At 41.6% G+C, this 25,420-nt stretch overlaps 2 protein-coding genes across 3 annotated transcripts in view; one reads left to right on the forward strand and one right to left on the reverse strand.

Annotated features, from left to right (window-relative positions):
- Nucleotides 1-13,865, forward strand: part of ACOT12 (acyl-CoA thioesterase 12) — a 32,783-nt gene extending 18,918 nt beyond the window's left edge. Inside the window, 8 exon segments of the mRNA XM_062018804.1 lie at nucleotides 1,946-2,218; nucleotides 2,861-2,916; nucleotides 3,419-3,479; nucleotides 4,978-5,061; nucleotides 10,063-10,196; nucleotides 11,578-11,706; nucleotides 12,779-12,905; nucleotides 13,731-13,865. Coding sequence (XP_061874788.1) covers nucleotides 1,946-2,218; nucleotides 2,861-2,916; nucleotides 3,419-3,479; nucleotides 4,978-5,061; nucleotides 10,063-10,196; nucleotides 11,578-11,706; nucleotides 12,779-12,905; nucleotides 13,731-13,865 — 999 coding nt within the window.
- A 371-nt stretch (nucleotides 13,866-14,236) lies between these two features.
- Nucleotides 14,237-20,424, reverse strand: ZCCHC9 (zinc finger CCHC-type containing 9). 2 transcript variants are annotated; one of them, XM_010205478.2, is made up of 5 exons: nucleotides 19,754-20,424; nucleotides 18,463-18,613; nucleotides 18,071-18,163; nucleotides 16,980-17,048; nucleotides 14,237-15,709 (listed from the first exon to the last, which is right to left on the reverse strand). In XM_010205478.2, the coding sequence occupies exons 1-5, from the start codon at nucleotides 20,099-20,101 to the stop codon at nucleotides 15,594-15,596; spliced, it is 777 nt and encodes a 258-aa protein (XP_010203780.2). In that variant the 5' UTR covers nucleotides 20,102-20,424; the 3' UTR covers nucleotides 14,237-15,593. The 2 variants fall into 2 exon arrangements, with proteins under 2 accessions (XP_010203780.2, XP_061873980.1); XM_062017996.1 differs by lacking the exon at nucleotides 16,980-17,048.
- Nucleotides 20,425-25,420: the final 4,996 nt, after the last annotated feature.

Consider the following 25,420-nt stretch of genomic DNA (forward strand, 5'->3'; position numbering starts at 1 on the left):
GTCCTCCCAGTTTGGTGTCATCAGCCAATTTGCTGAGGGTACAGTCTGTCCCCTCATCCAGGTCACAGACGTTGAACAAGACTGGCCCTAGAACCCATCCCCGTGGAACTCCACTGGCCACAGGCTTCCAACTTGATTCTGTGCCATTGATAACCACCCTCTGGGCTCTGTCATTCAGCCAGCTCTCGATCCACCTCACTGTCCACTCATCCAAGCCACACTGCCTGAGGTTTCTGATGAGGATGTTATAGGAGACAGTGTCAAAAGCCTTGAAGTCAAGGTAGATGACATCTGCTGCTCTCCCCTCATCTAGTCAGCCAGTTATGCACTCATAGAATGATATCAGGTTGGTCAAACGGGATTTCCCCTTGGTGAAGCCATGTTGACTCCCCCTGATAACCATCTTATCCTTCATATGTTCAGTGATAACATTCAGGATGAGTCATTCCATCACCTTTCCAGGGATGGAGGTGAGGCTGCCCGGCCTGTAGTTTTCTGGGTCATCCTTCCTGCCCTTTTTGCAGACTGAAGTGACATTGGCCTTTCTCCACTCCTCAGGCACCTCACCTGTCCTCCATGATTGTTGAAAAATGATGGAGAGAGGCTTAGCAATCACATCAGCCAGCTCCCTCAGCACTCTAGGATGCATCCCATCAGGACCCATTGACTTATGAGCCTTAAGCTTGGCCAACAAGTCGTTAACCTCTTCCTCTTCCACATTTCGGAATAGGTAAAACTCCTCACCTGCTTGTCTTCTTTCACTTCCCTATCACTAGCCTAACTGCATGTTTCAGACTTCAGCTATCAATGGGATTTGTTTTACTGAATGAATTATTTTTCAGCTGAGGCTTTGAGGGATACATCTCTACCTAGATATAGATGTCTATCTATGCCTTTTTTTCACTTTTCTCCGTGAAAAAAAAAGACCGACTTTCACTCAGTTTAAAAATATTTGATAACTGAACCCCAATCCTGCAAATTTAAACCTTAAATATCACACTGTAATTCAGGGGTTTTCAAGGAATGAGGTGATCCCACAGCTCTGATTCTTAAAAAGGCTAGAGCTTGCTGCCACGATCTTCCTGCTTTGGCATCTCTCAGTTGATCTGAGTTATATTTATTGATGGTTACCAGCAAAATTAGTGCTTTACTTTTCTTCCCAGTGTTGGTTGGGTGTACACAGAGGTGAGGCTTTGCCAGTTGCAGTTTGGAGTAAATGGCTACAGCTCATGCCAAAATTTTATCTTTAGTTGCATATATGGTCACTGTAAGTGTGAAACTTACTTTTGGCACACTGAGCATCTGCTCCTAGAATGTGACAGTGTGGCTGTAGACCAATCTTGCACAGATCTTGCCTGCTAATGGGTAGTCTCTCTTATCTATGCATGTGCCATCTTCTCTGCAGTTTTAGGGCTACTGTTTTTGCCTCACAGAGAATGATTCTCCTCTGGCCTTTGGCAAATGGATAGCATCTTTCTGATAAACTGTTTCCCCATCTACAGGAACACACTTTTGGGCCAGCAGACCCTCTAGTTATGCCAGGAGTGCCACACAAATTTTGAGGAGCCCAGTTCAGCAGGAGGACAGGTTTGGAAATTGCAAGAGATGCAACAAGACAAGCCACAAAAAAACAGAAACTAAATTACTCCTTCAAATTCTGTACACAAGACAAATGTTATCCCTGCATTGCTGCTCTGTGGCTGTATCTTGCCCCTGCAGAATGCCAGCAGGGCATGAATTACCTTCATACTATGCCTCTGTGTAATGTCAAATCAATAGCAACATGTTTGCTATTGCTGTCCTCACAGTATGCTTACTGGTGTTCACTTTGCTACTTTGCTCAATTTTTTGCTCTTTTTATTAATACTGTTTATTTAGTGCCACTTTTTCTTTTATTTATTAAATTTGCCTGTTCATACTGAGTAATTTATGTTATGTGCTACAGAAGGTATTTGAATCATGTGTCCTACACACAGGAAAGCATACACCAGTCCTTCTTAGTATGTCTCGGGGCTACTTCTGCATCATTTTTAATATTGCAATAATTAATTTAAACTTCTATTTCAGTTTGGAGGTTGGTGTCCTTGTTGAGGCTTGTAACTGTGAAGAATGGATCAAGAAACAAGGATGGCACATTAACAGCACATTTCTCATTTTTACCACTGTAAATGACAAAGGAAGGCTGCTGACCTTCCCCAGAATCAGACCTACTGAAAAGGTAAACTCTTATCCTCTGGGGTAGGATGAATACATGAGATTATATAGTCCAATGCAGCACACACTAAACAGGACTGTGCACTGAAATGTATCTTGCAGAAGAGAAGACCTATAACTGAAATGTTTGCTTTGGGTAACAAATTTGTTGTTACTAACTTTGATCATCCAAAACCGAGGGGTGCAGTAAAGGGTGGTCAAGAGTAGAAATTCTGTAATTAGTTGATAGACATCCATGTGCACTCAGATAGGAATTCCTCCATGTTTTCCCTGTGCTTTGAACATCAGATGATGATAAACTAGATTTAATAGTTTCCTTGGTGGGTGACACATTTAGAAAGAGTAGAATGTGTGTGATGCGCTGCCCAGCTGCCACTAGTTTAGAATGAAAAAGTGCTAGGAATATGCTATTGTGATACAGCTTTTTTTTTTTTATTTGATTGTTTTTGCAATCTTCATGGAATATTGTCAAGTCAAAAGAGAATTGCTGACTCAGGTTAATGTGGGGAAAGTCCAATGTACAAACTACAATTTTTATTTGTAAAAAATTAATTTATCAGTCTGTAAGAGGTTTTTAGTTTTCTTTTTTTGAGAGGTGGCCTAAAATAATCAGATGTGTTATTGTCTGGTTTATTTTTTCATAAAGGATAGTGTGAGACGATTCTATGGAGCTATTGCCTGAAGAAGAATTTGACTAGCTAGGTATAGTTGGGTTACAAGGTGAACTTGATTTTGAAAACTTACTTTCTTAATGTGTCCTATAAAGAAGTGATCATTTGTTAAGTAAAGTCTGGTCAATCCTAACCCACTTGGACACATTCTTGTGTGACCTGATCTAGGTGGACCTGCTTTAGCAGGAGAGTTGGACTAGATGATCTCTAAAGGTCCCTTCCAACCCCTACCATTCTATGATTCTATGATAACTGTCAACGTTTCTTAACTTTCCAAAAATTTTGCTTGAGTTGCACTGAAATTATTAGAGGCTACTCAGCTCAAAAATATTTTGCTTTCTGGGTTATTTTGTTTCCCCATCTTCCTTGGCAATAAAAATGAGTTACGACAAATCTGTCTTACAACTGAAAGTTGATAAAATATCAGTAAAGTATTTAGAAAACAATCCTATAGAAGTGATTCTTTGTAGCATATATAGAAGAAAATGTAAAGAAACAACTCATGCTTATTTTTCTCTTGAACTGTGTTTTAGCAAATGCTCACTGCCTGATAAAGAACACAAACTTTCTGATTCCTGGGAGACAAGCAACCAGGTAGATCATGTCCTATTGTCTACCTGCATAAAATGGTTTATTTGAACATCTTTTGGGCATGTAAAACAGCTGTATGGGCCATATCAGTTTCTGAAGTGAACCTTCTGTACTTAAGTGTTATGATAGTCATAGAAGAATAAATAAATATGTAATAAGATGAATGGGGGTTTTCTTCTGAGGAAAAAAAATTAGAGTAGGTGCTTCAGTATTGATTTAAGAGCAAGTGCCACGCAAAACAAAAAATGTCCTTAAGACAGGCTCTTTTAACCTGTGATCGCTTAAGCAGCTGAGCTGGAAAGTTTTCTGCAGATTTACATCCCAGTGTCCCCAGCTTTTAAGAAGTTGAATTCTCGTGTTGAGGAATTAGTTTGGTTTTTTATAACCTTTATCCAGCCACTGACTTTTTCAAAAACTGTGAGGACACCATGTAGTAAATGATAAAAGTGGAGGGAGAGATATGGCAATACCAAGAGACAGATGAGCAGTGAAATAGCTTAAACTTTGTTTCTGTGGCAAAGAGAGATGAAAACATGTTCATTCCCAGATACCCTGCATCAAGTGATACATGTTTTTGGCTTGGACCTGCTACGCCATAGAATGTGCCTGTGGCATAAAATGAATAGTCATGAACCTAAACTGAAGTAGATTTATAGACACATAAAATGTTGTTTCACTGTCATTTTTTGTGCTTATTTTTTCATTGCAATTTAAGATCTCAGTGGCTCCTAGAAATTTGACTTAGTCTTTTTTCTATTACGTGCAAAAAAAAAGCAGCATTGTAAAAAAAGCAGCATTGTAAAAAAAGCATGCAGGAAGTGATTTACTGTTAACAGTGGCATCTCTACTGTTTGAAGCAGCATTTCTTTTCTGAAAAACAATAAATATGCACACAATGATAAAAATTACTTAAGATTTATTTAATATTAAATTAAAACTTGTCATTAAAGACTTTAAGGCTGTACTCTCTTTATAGGGTGGTATAAAGAGTATAGTGTAGTCAAGCATAAGTAAGAGAGTATACTGTAGTCAAGCATAAATAATGGTATATTTGCACTTTTTCTGCTCTGAGCCTGCTGTGTAAAACAATTCCCAAGACAGACCACAGCTTGATGACAATGAAGAGGTTAATTCTGGAGTTGCTTAGAGGAAAGATGGACAAAACTATTAATTTAGTGGTCCGAGAAGTTACCTCTATTACCTCTGTGGTGGTCACCGTTTTTCTGCATTGCTTTATAACTGAAGAAGCTGAAAGTGGTGTTTTGTTGTGGTTTAATTAGGGTTGTTTTGCTGGCAGCCATGTGAGCACATAATCTAGCTATTGAGAGTATTTAATTCAGAAACTACTGGACTGTGTTTTCTGGAAGGAAAACACTTATGGGAGAATATACATTTGTTTGCAATTAAGGGATAGTGATAGAAAGAGAGCATCTAATTTCTGTAATGTTTAATGAAATCTACCTTTACCCCTTCATTTTTAGAAATATGTCTTACATTTCAGGGATATGTGAGTTACAGCAATATTGCTGCACTAATGTACCTGGCAGAAAAACCAGGATGGGAAATAATCAGCGAGCTGGATAATGTGTTTAATTGTGGAGTAGCTACATAGCGACTTTTAGTTATCTTTCACTGTAAAAGGTGGGTGCTTTATGTGTATAAATAATGCAATGTTTTACATGTATAAATAAATACATTGGCTTGGCAGTGTTTGTTTGTACTGTGGCTAGGGCTGAAAACCAAACTTCTGAGTTTCCCTAAGACATTGCAAAGCAGCAGCTCATTGTCCAGAGACCTGTGTAACCTGGAAGTGCCTGGGAAACCTTCTCAGGTGTTCTGAATGGTTGGCAAACACAGGGCTTGGGATCCCAGAAGGGCAGGCTTGACAGCAGATGATCAGTTGTGCTTGTTGAGCAACATGCAAGAGAATGTAAGAACAGAATCAACTGTCTCATTTGTGTGAGGCATTTTCTTTGCCACCGCTGTGGCCAAGAACTTGTCAAATTGATTCCAGCAAAACACCAAGCTTGGACATTAAGGCACTGCTGTTGATGATCTGGAGGGCTTCTCATGTCACTACAAAGAGTAAAATGTGTGCATCAATCTGTAATGTAATGCCTTTGAAGTGTGGGAGATGTTTCTAAGTAGCAGGCATTATCTGTGGTAGTTCCAAGTGGACACTGCCAGTCAGCTAATACCACATTTTTCAGTCTCTGTCTTCTCAGAAGACCACTTGACTCTGTCTATGCACATTTTAACTTTCAGATAATTTTCTGTCTGACCTTTCTGTGTTAAAAAATTTAAAAAGCCTGAAAACAAAGCACCTCTCTATTCATCAGCCAGTATTAGGAGCTCAAAATCAGTAAGGACTCTTGTATAAGCCAGCTTTGAGATAGGAAGATGCTGTTAAGAAAACAGTAGCAAGGTCATTTAGCTGGGAAAGCTCAGTTTTAACTGAACTACAGTGCATGTGTTCCATAATATTGAGAGATATCTGTTAAGGTTTGGTTTCTTCAATATCATGTAAAATCAGAGACTTTTTGAGACAAGAAACAACTCCTACAAACTTTTAGTATGACGTCACAGGCTATGAAGCTTCACTTACTGATTCTTGCATCTAGTCAATAAGCTGCTTGAGTAAGAGCATGGATAAATCATAAGGAATTCCAGTGGTGACAAATCTGTCCATTCCGTGTGTAGGTTCTTCCAGTGGTTAATAACTTTCAGTAAACACTGTTTTGCCAAATAAATGACAGACAGCACTCATGCTGAAAAAAGCAAGCTTGAACAATCAGACTGAAACACTGTTATTTTCAAGCCTCTGCTAAGACTGTGTTATTATCCATGTGAAATTTCCTTTCCGCATCCACTGTAACTGCCACAGTCTTAGTTTCTTTTTAAACAATAAATGACTGAACTTGTAATAGAAACAGCCTCAAATATGAAGAAATTACTTAATACTAAAACCCCAAAACACATGCATGTTCTGGATGATGTTTTAAAGCAGCATGATGTTATTTCTTTTTCAGCAAGGCACCAAGTACCTTCCAGTATTACTGGAATATGGAACTTTCTCCCCTTTTTGGATACCTTAAAATGATAATATGATCTGCCTCTAAGCCACCTCAGTCTTATCTAGTGGAAAATCTTGAGTGGCTTTTTCTAGCTGTGTCATGGTTTGACATGGAGCCGTTTCTTGTAAGGGGGAAGGGGCTGTAAAGATGGGTGCTGTAAGAAGTTGCTCAAAACTCCCCCTCTCTGAGCCAGACCCACTTCTCAGGCTGAGCCAACAGGGCACCTCCACAATCACTTTTTCAGAAGAAGCAGCTGGAAAAGGAGGGTTCTTCCTGTTCCTTCCTGTTCCTTCCTGTTCCGTTCTTCCTTCTTTTCTGGCCGGTGGTGGTGCAAGGAATTGGGAGAGAGAGAGAAGCAACCATGCAGACTCCAAGATCAGTGAGGGAAGAGAGGATGAGGTGTGCTGGACAGGAGACTCCCCTGCAACCTGTGGAGAGGAGTGGTGAGGTAGAGATTTGTTAAAGACCCCACATCAGGGGCAGTGACTATGGCCAGAGGAGGCTGTGTCCTGTGGGAAGGACCCTGTATTCACAGATGCTGTAACTGCTGGGAAGAGCCCACACCAGAATTGTTCACTAAGGACTGTGTCCTGTGTCGGGGAACCCCATATTTGCAAAAGCTGTAACTACTGGGAAGACCCCACACCAGATAAGTTTGTTAAGGACTGTGTCCTGTGAGAGGGACCCCATATTGGAGCAGGGGAGGAATGTGAGGAGTCATCCTCATCTGAGAAGAGAGAAGCAGCAGAGCCCATCTGTGAGAGACTGACCACATTCCCCATTCTCTGGCCTCCTGAGCCATTGAGAGGGAGGAGGTAGAGATATCAGGAGCAGTGAGCTGGGCCCAGGAAGAAAGGAGGGTTGGGGGAGGGAGATCTTAAAGTTCTAATTGTCATTTTCTCATCATCCTACTCTCTTTTTGGTTTTTGTTCTGTTCTGTTTATTGCAGGCAGTAGAATCAACTTTCCTTACTTTCCTCTCTAGGTCGAGTAGTGGAGTCTGTTTTGCCTGGAATCATAATTGTCAGTGAACTGTCCCTGCCTTTGTCCTGATTCACAGTTTCCTTGGTTATGTTTTTTTTCCTCCCATCTCACTGGGGCCTCCGCTGTCCTAATGAGGCTGGGGGTAGATGGGGGGCACTGAGCAAGAGGCTGTTGTGGTGCTTCATTGCAAGTGACTGTCATAGGTGGGCAAAACCACAAGGTGTTTTTTCCTCTAATTTAAGCAGGTATCTTAAATCCATCAAAACCTCTGGCAGGATGTGGGATGCAAATCACACTGATGCTGTCAGTGAGTAAGTAGAGCGCAACCATCCATTCCTACTGTTCTGGATGTTATTGCATAATCTGATATTGTCAATTATTGGAAATGCCTTTTAAGAAGGGGCAGGGATCCAGGATAGCATGCTACTTTTTTTTTTCCTGTAGAAGGATGTGTACAGTGAATAGGGATAGCTAACCATATGTAATTATTATAGTCTTATTCAGTTGTTGCATACTGTTTATTCCATTAATAAGCTTTCTTTCTTACCTAGAAACTACTTGAAGGCCCATAGTGTGGCTGACAAAGTATGGAAACCAGCAGTAGGCAGAGGGAACACTTGTACCCATATGTGAACTTACCCTTGCCTTAAAGTAATGAACTAGGTGGATTTGATTTGCTCTTTGGTAAAAAAAATGAGAGACTTTATCTATACAGCTCCTCTAGTCAAATTCCAATGTGTGCTGCAATCCCTAGATGCAGCTCCAAGGAACGCTTTCTGCTAGCTACAGTTAGTGAAGCTTACTGTCTCGGCAAATGTTAGTTTGGTTCACTTGTCACTGTTTCATACTCACATTTTTTTTGCAAAGGTGAGCACAAGGGGGTATCCCGGAAGAAACTGCATTTAGTTCAGAACATTTTATCACCTTCCCTTAAGCACTGGAGGCTAACAGCTGCACATCACAGAGTCCTACGTTCTCTGCACTCATGCACCAGGCCTTGATCCATATACTTAGGGTATACAGCAGCATAGACACAGGCAACTGCATGGCCTTCTCTGATGGACAGGCATAGCAGCATCTCTAGTCAATCAAATCTTCTCTTTGTCCATGGAAGGATTTCCTGGAGAGAGGTTGAAAGAACAAATAGTGGGAACCAGGAATTGGGCAGTAGTTCTGAAAAGTGCTGTGCCTAAAGGCTGCTGTTCAATAGCAGACTGTAAAGACATTAGACTGTATTTTGGGATTAAATATTCTAGTAAGTAGGTTCTGCAATGTTGAGTCATTTTAGGGCAAGGGGGCGCAGCAGAGTGTGTGACTGATTTTTATGGACAAAGGGAGCTGAAGTTGTTGAACTCTAGTGACTAACGACAAGCTATCATACTGCATAAGTTAGAGAGGTGCATCAAAGAGATAATCATTCAAAATCATCCCTCTTAAAGCTCAGGAAGAGCTTTTGTGAAAAATCTAGTCTCATGTGCAAGTACCCCAAAGCTGCAGCATGCAGGGTTGCTGGATATGTTTCAAAGTCCAGGCAGGGAGGGCAGTTGCTTGGTCTTATCTTGATAAAACCATAGAAGTACTGCAGGGATGTTTATCTCGTCTAGTGTTGCCTCACTCCCTCTTGCTCCCATTCACCACTGCCACATTCAATGGATTCTAGGCTGTATTTTCAAGTTTCTGGAAAGCTTTAAGTAACCATCATCTTTACATAAACTTTGCTTACCATCAATTTTACAACTATACAACTTTACAAACCATCAACTTTACATAAACCTGCCATAATAAAGTTTCTTCCATACCTTCCTAATAAATTGTATGTTACCTTTTCTCTCTCTCCCAGGTTTATGCTGTATTTCCGTAACTTAACCTGGCTCAAGCGCCAGGTTAAGACAATGGTAGAATTCTGGATCGGTACTGATCTGCTCAGGTTTAAACAGTCCAATGCCTTGTCATCAATCGCTGATGCCAAATTAACAAAAATAATTGTGGGAAGTCCTCAGGTTGCCCCATTAGCTTTTGGAGTTAGTGTACTGAGCCCTTTGTGGGGAGACTTTCTATAGCAAGGCCAAGAAGAGGCTTTCACCCTTGTTCCTTAGTGGATTTGCTATTACTTATGGAAGCCATAACATTTAGATGGTTCAAACAGAAGAAAAATACACTGAAACAACTCTTTTTTTTTTTTTTCCAAAGGCACCTGCAGTGTGAAGGGCATTTAGAGACTGTATCTGCCTGGTGTGATAAAGAGGTCATACTGGCCATTCCACTTGGAAGCTAATTCAGTTATCCCTAACCAGATGTAATTAAAACTAACTGCCTGATACCACTGTGTTACCAGTGTATTTGATTTTACGTTCTTCTGTATTTTAATGTAACACTAATCTTGAGTAGTCATCTGCCTTTCATGTCAGATACAGTTTCATAGGTACTCCTCAGAAAATCTGTGTAAGTCCTAAGTGTGTAGCATTTATAATTGTTCAAATATTTATAGTGATCATTCTTTGTTTTGAATATGTTGTTCACTTTTTTGAGGTAAAACTGTGGACTCATGAGGAGGGTGATAGGTTGTCACTGAAAGTTGAAATGTCAATGAAGGTATCATCACGTCTCGCTTTCTCCTTTTTGTCTGACTTCACGTACCGCCATCACTAGGACAAACATTTCTCGTAAGTACTTACCGTACCTTAAGACTGTTGGAATCCACTGACAACTAACCTTTTCTGACACAAATATTTTTTGAGATGTTGACACTTTTCTAGCTAATTAAGAAGAAATTCCTGTAAAAAGCTGACATTAAAGATTCATTCCTTAAAGTATGGATTGGGGTTTTTTTGACCTTAAAAATAAAATTTAATTTCTCCTTCATCTGATTTTAAAATGCAGTAGCCCTTGTCTGTCAAAAGACAGTTGGGACAAAGTTTATCTTTTTCTAAAATGAACACAATTCCATGCCTGGACATGTGTATGTTAAAAGGTTTAACTTCAGTGAGTTGCATGTGGATATACTGCACATGCAGTCTGTAAGGAGTAAGGCAAAGCTGTGGGCTCCTTCACAGTTATGTAATTTGGTACAGATACTCAGCTTCATCGTAGAGTCAAAATGAAAAATCAAGAAATGAAGTTCTTCAAAATGCATGTTTTAAGAAAAATGATGTAAAATCTACCTGAATTGTGATGTGCTTCAGAATTGCTGTCAGAGGTGTTTGAGTTGGTTTTTATTTACCTTATATGGTGTAAAGTAATGACTGGTGATAATTGATATAATATTCATTTGGTTTGGTGAATTTTCTCTTAAAGGAGAAGCTTTTTTCAATTAGTCATTCTGTCCTGAAGGATTTTTATCAGAGGGTGAAAGTGGAAGCTTAGAGATATTTGAAAATTTACACTTTTCTGAATTTATGGCTTGTAACAATGAAATCTGAAGAAACAGTCTCTTGGTGGTCCGTATGTACAGCCCAAAATTTCAGCTTTCTTAAAACTCCCATTAAGCGTGACTGACTGGTCAAAACAGAATACTGGTTTAGCAGTACTTATTGCTGAGACAGTAGAAGCTAAAATTAAATAAATCAGTTACTGTCAGTGTATAGGAAAAATCTGACCTTTTTTTGTACAGAAAACTCTTGGCTTGTGGTCAGTACTTCCAAAAGAGCCAAAAAGTCTGTGTTACCCAGGTGGCCCTATCTGAGTGCTGTGGAACACAACTTTGAATAAAATTTTACAAATGTTTGCTGATTGTCTTTGCTGTGATGTATCAGATGGACAATGGTTGTTACTGTCACCTCTAATGGGAGTCGACAGTATGCAAAAGACATGAGTTTAAGGCACTTCAAAGCACTTTTTTAACAGTTTTGTGGGACAGAGATGTGGTGACAGATGAGAATCTGCAGAAAACTTGAAATTTCCCCTCTACTCTCCTCTCTGTTTCTTGCTTCCTGAACATGAAAATCACAGGTATGATTTCAGGCTGGAAAATATGTTTTGTGTGTTTTGTAAGAGATGCTGTTGCGTACATCGGGGTCTGCAAGTGTGTGTTAAATGTATTTGCAGAACTTGTGATCTGCTAGAGGTTGTGACTGAAGATGAGAAAATATATCATGTTACATCTCCACACATGACTGGCAATAAACCCAAGGACTTTGTGATTCTTGTGTCTCAAAAGAAACCCAGAAAGCCAAGGTGAGTATGCAAGTTTAACCATGAGCACTTTAGAGACACAGTTCTGATTACAGTTGACCTTTATCTAGGCCTGTCATTGGGCATCAAATATGATATTTTTTTAAACAAATTAGATTAGTAGCTGATTTAAAACACCGTATGCTGATACCTGAGTTTGCACAACCAGGTCTGTTTTGCAACATGGAGGTGCAATGAAGTAAATTCAGAGCGTCACAAATTTTTAGCATAATCTGGTATTGCTTCTTCGATAGTGACTCTTCAGGAGTGGCCTGTCGTAAGGAAAAACAGGCCACAGTTCCAAGGGGGCAATTTGGAAAAAAAATATATCCCAGAGGGCCTGTCAATGTGCTGAAGCACATAACTGGGAGTTTGCCTGTTTATTTAAGTGATTTTGTAATCCCATTTCATGTAATGCTAGACATTTTATTTGAGGAAGTGCTCAGCCTTTCTCGAAACCTGTGTGACACATCTATTGTATCTGTAAATTTTACCGCTGAATTTGGTTTTAAAAGTCTTGATCATTTTAATATTCATTGATTTTCTTTTATTCGATTTCCTTTTGTTCTTGCATAATGAAATGTGGATAAATGGGACCATTCGGTCTAGCTTATCATTATTCTGTTTCTTATATTCAATAACTCTTCATATTAACAGATCATTCTCAAAGACAGCATTCTGTACGGTTCTTGCTTTTTCTCCACCATCTCTGGGATGGAACCATGTGTGTGTTTGCTGGGGCCACACTGTAAAGCCTCTGTAAACCCTTACTGCTTGCTCCTAGGCAAGTCTGTAAACATCAGTTGTGGAGAGCAGGGTAAGTTAAAAACAGTTGTTGTCTGTGGGTGATTGCTCTGTGGCTTTTCACAGAAGTCTTCTTGATTGGAGCCTGTGATAAAGCCTTAACAAGACTCCAGAGAGCTGAATCTTTTCTCTTTAAATGTACTGGAGCTTGTTTGGCTTCATAGGAAAATGACATTTTTTGTATAGCTATGCATATTCTGTAGTAATTTATATGCATCCTTTTTTAACTTCTTGTTGAAGAAATATTTGATTCTTCCCCTTGCCCTTGTAGTGAACCCTACATAATAGCTGTGAAGTCAGTGAATCTCACATCTAAGCCACCTTCTTCAGAGTACTGCAGGGGTGAAATCCTTTATGCTGGATTCCAGATTTACAGTGACAGCAGCAGCTCCTGTATGGCGAGTAGCTCTTCAGACCTCAGCTGTAACTCCGTTCCTGTAGTATTACATGTGCATAAAATCTCATTTGAGCTGACAGTCTGCAACAGTGATAGCAATACATCAGCAAAATCAATACAACAGCAAAATCAGTCATTTTCCCCAGAATTCAGTGCAGTTTTTAAGATATTGTTTATTCCACCAAGTGGAACCTGTCTTGCCAAACTTTGGCCAACCTGAATGTTAGGATGCACTGGAGATGGTGAGGCACTTCCAGAAAGTCTTTCATTCTGTCCTAAAATACACTTCCAGATGTCCGTTAAACTGGTCTCTGGTAGTGTCCATCTCTCTTTACTGACTATGGAGGAAGCCCAAAGAATTAGTTAGATTAAATGCTGGAGCTTAACTTCCATATGTCGGAAATTAAGCAATCTGAATCTCATCTCTAGACCAGTTTACAGTGTTCTTTTATTGTTTTCCATGCGAAAGCTCTAACTTTTTCATTTGAGAAAACAAGTTTCTGAAAATATGCAGCAGCTCGTGCTGGTGGTGATTCATTTCAGGCAGCAGCTTTGTTCATATAGCATGTATATGTAACAGGTTACATGTGTCTTACTGCACTGCTGTGTACATTTACCAACAGATGCTTGAGGACCTGGCAGTAGTGAGGACACTCAAGTACTGCACAAAAGATATGCTTTTTATGTTAACTGTTGCCTTCAGTTTCAGGACTATGTGTTTCTATTTGCATCCATAAAAACCTGCATACTCATCTAGGCTCTGCAAGAAATGGCTGACTATTGCAATCCATCAGCTTTTCTGATCCACTTATTTTTATTTAAACAGGTGTATTACTTCCATAAAGTGACATCAAGTGTTAAGCCTTACGTGGCTGCAAATCTTCCTGGCTCACCAAAATCTATTTTAGACAGTGCCTTGGAATGTAAAAAGTTCTTGGAGATGAAAGGTGGCAAGTGCTGAAAATTAAAAAAAAGCATTTTTGAAAGCATTGTCTGGTGCAATCTCTATGTGTTCCTATGCAACCTGATCTAGGTTGACCTGCTTCTGCAGGGGGGTTGGACTTTATGATTTCTAAAGGTCCCTTTCAACCCCTACCATTCTATGATTCTATGAAAATGTCCGCATTAAAGTAATAACGCTTTGGGCTTTAATCCAGTAGTTAATTAAAACTCTAATTAATCTTTAATTCCATCCACATTCCATTCCTATTTCCCATGTAAGTGTGTGCTCTGATTATTAATAACTTGAATATAGATGCTCTGTCTTTGCCAACTTAATGTGCCTTTGTATCTGGAGCAGAAACAGGAAACCTAAAATAAGACCTACAACTATTGTATTCTTTACAGCATTTTATTAAAAATAGTTAACATGTACAAATATAAAATACATTCACACAGGTGCCCCTACTTAGGGTTTTCTTGCTCTAAGAAAGTACTTTTCAAACCTACGGCTTTTGTGGCTGGTCTTAAACACCTCAAAACCCAGTCCTGAGCTCAACTTTGCTCTCTGGAGTTTCTTCTGTCTTCTCACTGAGGCAATGGTTAGGACACTTTAATTGAAAAGATGAATTAACTCTTTGGAGGCAACAGCATTACCACTGTGTAGGTCTTCTCCTCATGGACTGTTGCTTATTACTAGATAATGGAAGCTGAAGTATTTAAAAGGCACGTTTGGGATTCCTTGGCCACTAAGGTATTGAATTTGTTCCATGGCAACCCTCTCTGCAAGCACAGGTCTGGCAGCCCCATGCCCACACAGCAGAGGTTTCTGAACCCTGCATGCTGCCAGCCCATGCTGCCCACAGTGGCTGCAAAAGGCTCCAGGAGCACAGTACCACGTGTGAGGACAGTGCCAGACACATCCCATAATAAATGCTGAAGATTTTTGAGGCCTTTTGAACAAAGTAAAGGCACTAAGCAAGCTGCTCTCTTCCTCTCCATCTCTTTTCAGTGGTATTTCACCATGGGTATCCGAGGAAGGACGTGATTCCATTAGTGAAGAAACACCCCAACAACCCAACATGCATCAGCAATCAGGTTAATGCACAAATGTGTTTTCCTTGACCTGCCATGCACAGTGGGAACTGCGCTCCCAGCTCTCCAGTTTTACCTGATAGCTCCACCATAAAGCTGCTCAAACTAGCACAGAGAGAGCACCAGAACAATTCTTTATAAAAGGAGAAGGCAAAAGCAAACCAGAACCCAACAAGACACTTTATACAAAACACCCAATGACAAATGAAAAAGAGAAAAACCCTTGAGTAAGATCAGCACAATTGTGTTCATCACTAGTAGGAAAAAGCAGCACTCCACTGACCACCACAACCCAGTGGCCATAAACCCCCATCATAGCATACCCTACCCCCTGCCCCATTTGATTACTGCAACCAGAGCCCCAAAACTAGAAGAAGCCAATTTCCCCCTTCAAAGAGCTGGCAGTGAGAAGGGATGTGAATCAGAGGGAACGCTGTATCTCAGCAAAGATACATAAAAATAAAATACCCACTTGTGCTTCTGCTGTTCCCAGCTTCTCAGTAAGCTAGATCAGTTTGGGAGGCAAACAAGAAGAACAACAAAAGTAGTAAACAAACAAGCAGTCTGCTTGTTTTTCTGGAACCAGCAATCTACTCTGTGCGGTCCATCCTCTGGAGTAAGACAGTGCAGTCTGTGTTCTAGAGCCAAGAGGCCCTCAAAAAGTAACAACTTTGGGGACTTTTGCTTTTGGTTTTTGCAGCTTTGCCGTTTCTGTAATTTCTTCATAATCTGCACTCATTCCAACAGCCCATCGCCCAACTGTAACCTGATCTGCAGAGCAAGAGACAAGAGGTTATGGGGAAGGGTTAGTCATCACATCAAATATTCCCACTTAAGGATGATTTGGCTTGCAAGGGCCTGTCATTAATTCACCAAAGATCCACACATTCAGTTCTATCTCTGAAGCCAAGTCTCTTTACATAACTGTTCTTTAACTGTGTTTTGTCAACTCCCTTTCCTCTCCCATGCAGCTTCTCAAGATTCAGAAATCAGGACCATATGTTTATTCCTGTTTGACTGTCCAAAGAGACATTCAAAGAGCACACAGGCAACAGGCCAGCTCCCATCTAAGTCCACATCACCCTATGATGAACATTTCTCAATCTGTCAAGCTGCTCTGGATATGGGGGAAAGACATTCTCTCTTACACAGATGAAAAAACTAATCCTAAGCAGCCACAACAGGGCAAAATCTACATTTTTCATCTCACATCCTTGAATGTAATCAGTATCTTCCTTTTGGTGTTGATATGCTATTTAGACCAATTCACACCTCTGTCCCAGAGAAAACACTTTTAAACAACAGACAGCTCTTTTCTGAATGACCATTTATTTTTGAGAGCAACAAATCATACCAAAAATATACCACATGGATAAAATCAAGGTTCACTTGGATTAACTTCTGTTTCTTAAAGCAGACCAAATAACTCCACCTGAAGAAATTACAAGCTGTAGTGCCTAAACTTATTTGCCAAAGACCAGGTATCTTCTGGTAGGCACACACTGATTTCAAAGAACACTGCAATTCTTACCAATGGTGTCACAGTTCCAATTAATTCAACTATTCTTAAACAGCAATACTAGTTTTGAAACAGCAGCATAAAGACTAAGATGTCTCTTGAGAAATTAAACAGCAGTTTTCAGTCTTCATTATGGGCATAAACCGAAAAAGGTAGAAAAACACTCCAGTTCTCCTTCATGCATAATTTAGAACCCAAGTGCAGACTGGACTGGACTGCACTAACACCTGTGGACTGCCACTTCCCCCTACCATCTGGCCCAGCTTCGCACAGTGCTGCTCCTTACAAGTGTTTCTTTTCTCCTACTGCATCTGTACAGGTTTTTGACTTACAAGAACTGCCAAACACAAAGAACTAGCTTGCCCTAAGTGCGGCTTGAATCCAAGCACTTGTTCCCAAATGAAAGTCACCCTTCCTATTTGCAAGTTTCCTTCTCAAACCATTTTATACCTGACCAAAGTCAGGCAAAACGGTAAATAAATGTTACTCAAACTCCACTCTGCATACTCCCCTGTGTCTCACCTGCATTCTGTTTTTCAGGACAGTCTTTTCTGAAGTGCTCCACTGAGCCACAAAGCCTGCAGCCACCACCTGTTAAGAAAGTTGTTACTCATCTGAGAAAAACACTACTGAACAGAAAATCCCCAAACCAAAATAACCCTCCTACATTGTTTTACTCCTATATGCATCTTCAATTCTCCTCATCTGCAGGGACAACCTATAAATAAGAGAAGGAAATGTCCCTGGGGAGGGGTCTGCACTCCTGCAAATTCAGCAAACTTCTCTGTGTCTTTGATGACAGATCTGTTTGTAATCACACTGATCCCTAAAGCACCACATACTTCAAATTCCAGTCACCACAAACTGAGTATTTCTGATTTGTTGGAAGCTCTCCTTTTGAGAAACAAGCTGAATTCTGCTCAAAGTCATACCCATAAGATCTCCTGAAATAAACAGCAGCTTTATTGTGTGTATATACATATGTGTGTGTGTATGTAGTACATGTGTGTGTATGTAGTACATGTGTGTGTATGTAAAGAGGAGCTCCTGAGAGGCAGGTAATCCAACTGCAGGCACTGAGATAAGAAATATACATTCTACACATAATCCACGCATTGGAAGTAAAGTGATTTTTCTTCCAGTTTAATTGTGCTGTAAGATAAACCCTTTTGAGTCTGACAGAGCTCACGTTCATACTTGGAGACAGTGTCTCCATTTATCATTAAAATCACTTAAACTGAAGATGTCTTCCTTCTAACAAGAGCTCATTTTTCATGAACACCTCCCAAAGTCTTAAGCTTCTACATTTAAATACACACTGATTACATGCCTACAGCCTTTGTTTCTGTGTGCCTCTTGATCCTGCAAGCACAAGCAAGTTCTCATACTTTGCATCTCATCTTGTTATTTAACACTAAGCTTACAATTAGAACAGAAATCTCTAGGTAATCAATATTAACACTGGATTTCCCATAATTTATCTGATTTTGCCAAGAGTTAAATATATTTGGAAATTCCTTTTAGTCAGATCCTCATTCACTTGCAATTTTGCTTTGTTCCCTATCAGGTTAAGTATGAAAAATGTTTTGGTTTTAGTAAATTTGTTCACTCACCTTCAGCATACAATCCTTTGGGATTATCTGGGCATGACCTTGACAGATGCCCCATCTCACCACAGATGAAACATTTTGCATATGGAAATGCCCCTGCAAAATCCCGTAGAGTTTAAGATTCACATTAAAACTTTGTGAAGTCACAGACACGTATACATACAGTTCACATGACAGTGAACACACTATAATGACAATATTTTACTATACTATGACACTATAAACACTATACTGTATCTTACAGTGTTAATTTCATTGTTATAATATTGTATTCCTTTAAACTTGTTAACCTCTCTCCTCAGAACACTGAAATTACTCAAACACAAAGTTTTCATTTCAGTAATCTGAAAACTGAGACCAAAACATCTTGGAAAACACAAATTCCTGAGACATACCAACTGCTGGATCTATTTTTGCTTTGCATTTGCTGATGTCATGTTCTGTTGACCCACATCGGTAACAGATTCCTGTACCCATGTCTTGGCTTTCAAGTACTGCAGGACAATCAGCAACACCATGGCCAGATTCTCTACAGTGGAAACATACCTTTGAAAAGAAAAACTTAAGTTATATGCACTCTCAGAGACAGTTTGCACAGCGAAACACAGCTCTTAGAGGTGACGCTACTGAAGAATTCACCTACCCCTATTACTTACAACCAGCAGACTTTATTACTAGACCACTATTTCTCTTGGCTTGAAACCCTGAGGGTACTCTCAGATACATATCTCTAGTGTTGAGATTCAGAGTTACTCTTACACAGAGTTGTAAGTGAACAGCACTCAAAGACCTGAAAATCCCAGTCTGATAATGCCTTTTGCCCTTTTTTGAAGGCAAACTTACCAAGAGATTTTCTCCTCAGGGAAAAATAGCTAGACAAAAGAAATGGCTAGACAAAATAGCTGTCAGTGGTTTATGCCATTAAACCACACTATTATGGGTACTTTTCTCCTTTTACCAAGAACAGAAGGTAAGGGGTATTAATTCACTGACGACTGAGTGCCCTGGATGGATGGCGGTACTTCACTTTGACTATAGTAGAGTTCCCAGAGCTCTGTAAATACTACTGCAGTAAACATACACAATGCATGTTAATATAATGCACCATTCCTATAATTTACTCATGAAGAATCTGGATATCTCCTATTAATTAGCAGTAACTTTCTCTACCATGTTCCCAGATTACATTCAGCATAAGTTTATGCCTTGTAGGTAAGTCTGTGCTAAAATAACTGCTTTTAGAGAGACTCATTACAGTCTGCTGGACAGCTTACTCCAATTCTCAAGCAGAAGACTCTGCAGAAAGAGGCCCCAAAACAGCAGGAACATTGTACTGATGAAATAAGATATGGAAATTGAATTTGTTTCACCCAGGAGACAAGAGGAGCTAGGAATTCATCAAAAGGTATTAAGGACATCACTGAACTGGAAGACTCACGCTAAGGCTAGAATTTAAGCTAAAATTAATTGTTTGGTTCCAAGTTGAGATATTTAAGCTCGATTTATTCTTGAGATATCACTCAGTACATGCTACAGCTCTAGTAAGTGAGGCTCTCAGCTTCCTCACTGAACCATCTACTGGCAGCCTCAGCAGAGAATAAGGAACCTGTATTTTCCACACACAGCTTTTCCCAAGTTTTTAACAAGCTCCCAGCGACTGGCAAACACCAACAACCCAAAACTCACCATGGCGTTTTTCTTCCTTTCTTGCCTCTTCTGCCTCCGATCCTCCCGCCGCTTGTCCTTCCTCATGGCTACTGCCACCTCCTTCTCCAACTCGAGGGCGTCTGCCCCGGCCACCTCGGCACGCCCCTGACAGCTCTGCTCCAGGTATGCCGCAAACCCGTTAACGTCTTCGTTCAAATAATCTTTCTTCTTCTTATTCTTCCTCTTTTTCTTTTGCTCCTGCTTCAGGGAGAGCGGGCCAGCACGGTCCCCCCGCCCCTCCGGGCCGCTCGCCATCTCTTCCCAGGGAGTCGCATCCAGCGCCCTTTCGCAGGCGCCGCCGCCGCTCCGGCGAGCCCATCGGGTCATGGTGGGGCCGGCCGCGGGCCGGCGACTTGCCGAGCCTGATACACGCCCGAACCCGACACTCGCCCTTCGGCCGGACTGCACTTACCGGCCTCGCTCCCTCAGCCGGGCGGCCTCCCTCGGCGCACGGCGCACCCACGGGGCACAACTCGCCCCTCGCCTGCTCCCCTTCTGCTGCCGGAGCAGCCCACCGAGATCTCGCGGTCAGTGTGGAGCCTCGCCCCGGCCTAGGGCGGCCGCCGAGCCGCCGCTCACCCGAGTCTGCCGCCGCCGAGCCTGTCGGCTCGCACGGCCGTCCCGCCCTGCGCCATCCCCGCTGCGCGCCGGAAGCGGCGCGGAGGCCCCGTGACCGCCGGCGGGGCGGCGATGACGCCGCTTCCGCGCGCCGCCGCTGTCCCGGGGGCGGGGCGGGGCGCGGGCGGGGCGCGGGCAGGGCCCGGCCGGCGCGGGGGCGCGGGCGGTGAGGCGGGGCAGGTGCTGCCGCCGGACCGCGCCGCTCGTCTTGCCGTCGCCAGTAACGTGTAGTCGTCCTCCAGACCAATTTGTGTAGTTTAGAAAGTCGACATTAGCTTATTACAGCGCCGGGCGCATGGCGGCGCTCCCCGCCGATCATGCGCACCCAGAGAAAAGAAAAAGAACGTGCATTATATATACACGTTAAGGAAAACGGGGATGCGGCTAATTTCCAGGAATTACCTGCCTACTAATACATATGCAATACTGGGGTGACATTCAACGTGATTTGGAAGAGAGCTGAGGGACGTTTATATATGTTTATATATGTTTAGCATGCAACTCTTTGTTACCATACTTAGCAGTGTTAAATATTAATTTTATGGTTAAGGAGGCAAAGGTTGAGACCGTGGGCACCGTGGCTTTGCTTGGAACTGTTTTGAAGATGTCTGCTTGATCCCACGATTTACAGCCAAAATAGGACCATCTTGCCATCTCAAGGCTTACTCCCTCAGCTGCTTCTTGTGCCAGTCTCTCAGCCTGCCACTTCTCAGGTCTGCACAAGAAGTAAGGAGACACTGGCACTTCTGACCCTTTGTGTGTGATTCTCACATCATCCACCATATTACTGTTGATCCTTAGCAGCTAAAGAAAATCAATAGTATCCTAGCAGTAGCGAACTTTAGTGTAACCGAATATTAATAGAAGATTCAAACCAAAATTCAAGCAACAGTAACTTAGACAATGAGACCTTGGTGGAACCAAGCTTGAACTGAACTCAAGTAGTTAACAGATAAACCACCATGAAAGAAAACGTTTAGCCTGTGTCTTTTCAAATAACGCACATGCTCTAAGCAGAGTTCAAATAAAACAAACCTGGGCAAGACTATTGGAACCTACAGAGGATCCTCAGAGACTAAATATGAAGGCAGAGTGATCATGTAAATATAATTAGTTCCAAGAAATAGTTTTAATATGTATGTTAGTTCCAGGAAATTAAATGCAAATGTATGTAACTTTGAAATAAAAGTAGGAGTTACTCTGTATTCGGTGCTCATGCTTTGAGGTGCCAACCTCCACACGCCCAATGCCCCCAACAAAAAATGCTTGCTTTTAAAAATTCCAAAAAGCCGTTGATTTGCTGACTTACAGCAACACTGTGGTGACCAAATTATGCCTGTATTAAATGAATTTGGGGAGTATCCCTTGTAGTATTAGTGGAGGAGGGGGCTGTGGAGGTCTTTGGTGGTCTGGTATCAGACTGACTATGAGCTGTGTCCTTGAGGATGGTGGCCCACTATTTCAGAGGCACTCTGCCTTGCTTGGAAGGGGCAGCATACTTGTGAAGCTGGGATACTCACTTTCTTCTTAACTGCCGTGCACCTGCAGCTCATGAAGACACTCCAAAAAGACTAACCCTCTTCCAGAGAAGTTTTAATTTAGTTCTTGCAGCATTGTGGGACATAGCCCTTTGCTGGCACCTATGCCACCCAGGGAGCAGCTAGAGGAACTGGACTGGAGCTAACCTCTGTGTGCTTGTTGTCTTACAAGCAGAGTTCAGGACCTGATGTGCCATGAGTCTGTCTTATACAGAGAGCTGAGATATTCATGTTTGTGCAGAGGCAAGTACTAGGGGCTGATTCCACAAAGCAAGCACCTCTGGTTGTGGTTAAGCAGCACATTTATACCATTTAGGAAAAATGAACATTCTCAATCTGTAAGTACACTCAATAGCTGTTGGATAGTCCCTTGCTCACCTTGACTTAAAGGCAATGTATTTTAAATGTACTGTGCATGCTTAGTGGGTAGAGGTCTTCACTTGGAGGCAGGTATGGTTGTGGGCTAAGCAAAACCATGAATTGATGCCTAGGCTATGATGACATTTTTAGGATGACCATTAATCAACAGCTTCATTGTGTAAACCTGAGTACTTTGTACAAATGCTTTGTGTGTGCCCTGCTAATGACAATACCCTGAAAGAGGAGCTAAAGACTGATAGAAAGGGAACCTCCTGCCTCAGAAAGGCCAAAGGCTGGATGGTTGCCTGATTAGCATGAAGTCAACAAAAAACTGCAGTGACTGGGGGAAAGGGAAAGATCAAAAAGATATGTCCCTCTCACCTATAAGGAAGAAATTTCTATAGCAAGCAAGGCTAATTTAAGTATAACTCATCAATAGCAGAAGGAATGGTAATTACTAACCAATTAGTGTAAATTTAGGTGGGATTTTGCTATTTGTGTAACAGGATAAATGCTTGAAAGTTTGTGGTGTGCTAGGTTTGTGGAATTACCATCTAGCACTCATCTCTGCAAAGGAATACAATAAAGTGATATCTTGACCTGGTATATGAAGTGGTAGTTGCACACCTAGTAAAGAACCCAGCTTTGGGACAACATGTTCAGAGGTGTGGTTTTCACATTATAATGAGCGAAGTTCAACTAAATTTCACTTGTTAAAGAAAGTTGGGTAATATCCAAATTAAATAATTGTTCCCAGATAAGAAAGTCAGTTCCGTTGTAGCTCTGTTTGTGGCTCAGAGAGGTTAAAGATCAGCAGTTTGTTTCAATTACACAGTACCGGGACTAAGTAGCATCTCTCTCATTGCTGACCCTCCGTCCTTCCTTGGGCTGACTCCTTTCAGCACTAGCTATTTTTCAAGATTGCAATTTTGTTTAATCATCTTGCTGCTCTTTATCTTAAGACAGACAATGTCAGCATAAGCCCAAACAGTGCATTATCATATAGGTCCCTTTCTCCTTGTAAAGCCTTTCTGCTCATTGGCTTCTTGAAGCAGAGTGGGTGCATGGGCACGGCAGTGCTGACAGCGTTTGTGTAGCCAAGAGTGCTGAGCTGTGCTGAGCCAGACATTGCTGGGGTGTCACAGAGCTGCTGAGAAAGAGGAGATTTCAGAGGCATTTGGCACTTCTGCTGGAAGGCCCACTAGGCTGTTTGCTACTGTGTGGGACAGTCCTAACCCTGAGGCTGTGGCCTGTGCCAGCTCCCTTCTGGATGCAGCTACACTGAAATCAGGAAATTAACTGTGTAACGCCACTGTAGCATTAAGAAGCAGGCATTCCTTTGATGCAGAGCTGGGTGCATGAGGATCGCTCCACCTAACATGCACACCATGAAATGAAATAATGCTCCTTGTATACATTACAGAACAGCAATTATGTTCTTTTTGAACACAGTGGCCTTGCTGAAACTATTTTGAAGTTGTTTTTCTGCTCAGCTCCACAATTTATAGCCAAAACACAGTTAACTGCTACCGCCAGTGTCACTCCTTTGGCCTTGTCTCAAATCAGCCTCTTCTCAGGCTGATTCCCAAGGCTTCTGGATCCAGGTGTCACACAGCAGATAACCAAGTCCTAGCACCTTTAAGCATTTTTAACTTTTAACTTTTTGTCTGCAGTTTCAGCTCAAATCATGCTTATATATAAAATAGCAAGTGAGGATATGGATTTAAGGTTAGAAAAAAATGAGAAATCTCTGAACTCTGGTATCAGTTATGCCAGATTAAATGCTCAGATTATTCAGTCGTGTTTAGGTGAGGTTTATCTTTCATCAAGATATGATGAAAGGGCATCACACTGTGCCATATCTCCATCTTGAAGCTGATTCAAACCTTCAGCTGGAAGATTTACAGAAGGCTTTCTCAAGGAGGATAATTTTTTGAAATGTAATTTAGGACACGTTTTGCTCTCTCCAAAACACTACCTTAGGCTGACAAAGTAAATCTCCACAACTGTATTGTTGGAAGCCACTGCTTAGCAGTGAAATAAGTTGGATGGGCGTACTTTTTGTTGGATGGATGGGCCGAGAGAGTAGTGGTTAATAGAGTTAAATCCGATTGGTGGCCAGTCACCAGTGATGTTCCCCACAGCTCAGTGTTGGGGCCTGTTCTGTTTAATGTCTTTATTAATGATCTGGATGAAGGGATCAAGTGCACTCTAAGTAAGTTTGCAGATGACATAAAGGTCAGTGAGTGTGTAGACCTGCTTGAGGGCAGGAAGGCTCTTCAGAGCAAACTGGACAGGCTGGAGCAATGGACTGAGGCCAATTGTATGACGTTGAACAAGGCAACAAGGCCAAGTGCTGGATCCTGCACTTGGACTACAACTACCCCAGGCAGTGCTACAGGCTTGGGAATGTGTGGCTGAGGAGCTGGCTGGAGAAAAAGCTGCCTGGGATGTTGGTCTACAGCCACCTGAACATGAGTAAGCAATGTGCCCAGGTGGCCAAGAAAGCCAGTGACATCCTGTTTTGTATTAGAAGTAGTGTGACCAGCAGGACCAAGGCAGGGATTGTCCCCTTGTACTTGGTGCTGATGAGGCCACATCTCAATACTGTTTTCAGTTCTGGGCCCCTCACTACAAGAAGTGCTGGAGTGTGTCCAGAGATTGGCAGTGGAGCTGGTGAAGGGTCTGGCTGAGAGTGTTCAGTGTGGAGAAAAGGAGGCTGAGGGAAGATATCATCACTCTCTACAACTCCTTCAAAGGAGATTGTGGCAAGGGGGGGATCAGTCTCCAAAGCAGTAAGTGATAGCGCAAGAGGAAATGGCTTCAAGTTGCACCAGGAGAGGTTTAGATTGGAGATCAAGAAGACTTTTTTTTTGCAGAAGGGCTTGTTAAACAGTGGCACAGGCTGCCCAGGGAGGTAGTGGAGTCACTGGAGATATTTAGAAGCTATGTAGATGAGATGCTGAGGGACCTGGTTTGATGGTGGGCTTGGCAGTGTGAGGTTAATGGTTGGGCTCTATGATCTTAAAGGTCTTTTTCAACTAAAATGATTCAATGATTCTATGAATGTATATAAATCCAATAAGACTGATTTTCTCCAGTGAGTTTTCTGTTTCCTGCTAAAGCATTT

This window comes from Colius striatus, chromosome Z (genome assembly GCF_028858725.1).
Source record: "Colius striatus isolate bColStr4 chromosome Z, bColStr4.1.hap1, whole genome shotgun sequence".
In the NCBI taxonomy this organism is placed as follows: Eukaryota; Metazoa; Chordata; class Aves; order Coliiformes; family Coliidae; genus Colius; species Colius striatus.

Excerpts from the sequence above, each read along its gene's own strand:
- ZCCHC9 (XM_010205478.2), bottom strand. The coding sequence starts at position 20,101 with ATGACCCGATGGGCTCGCCGGAGCGGCGGCGGCGCCTGCGAAAGGGCG. Across the intron at positions 17,049-18,070 it reads CAAAGGATTGTATGCTGAAG|GTGGTGGCTGCAGGCTTTGT; the intron begins GTGAGTGAACAA and ends CTTTCTTAACAG. Across the intron at positions 15,710-16,979 it reads TCCTGAAAAACAGAATGCAG|ATCAGGTTACAGTTGGGCGA; the intron begins GTGAGACACAGG and ends CTTGCTCTGCAG.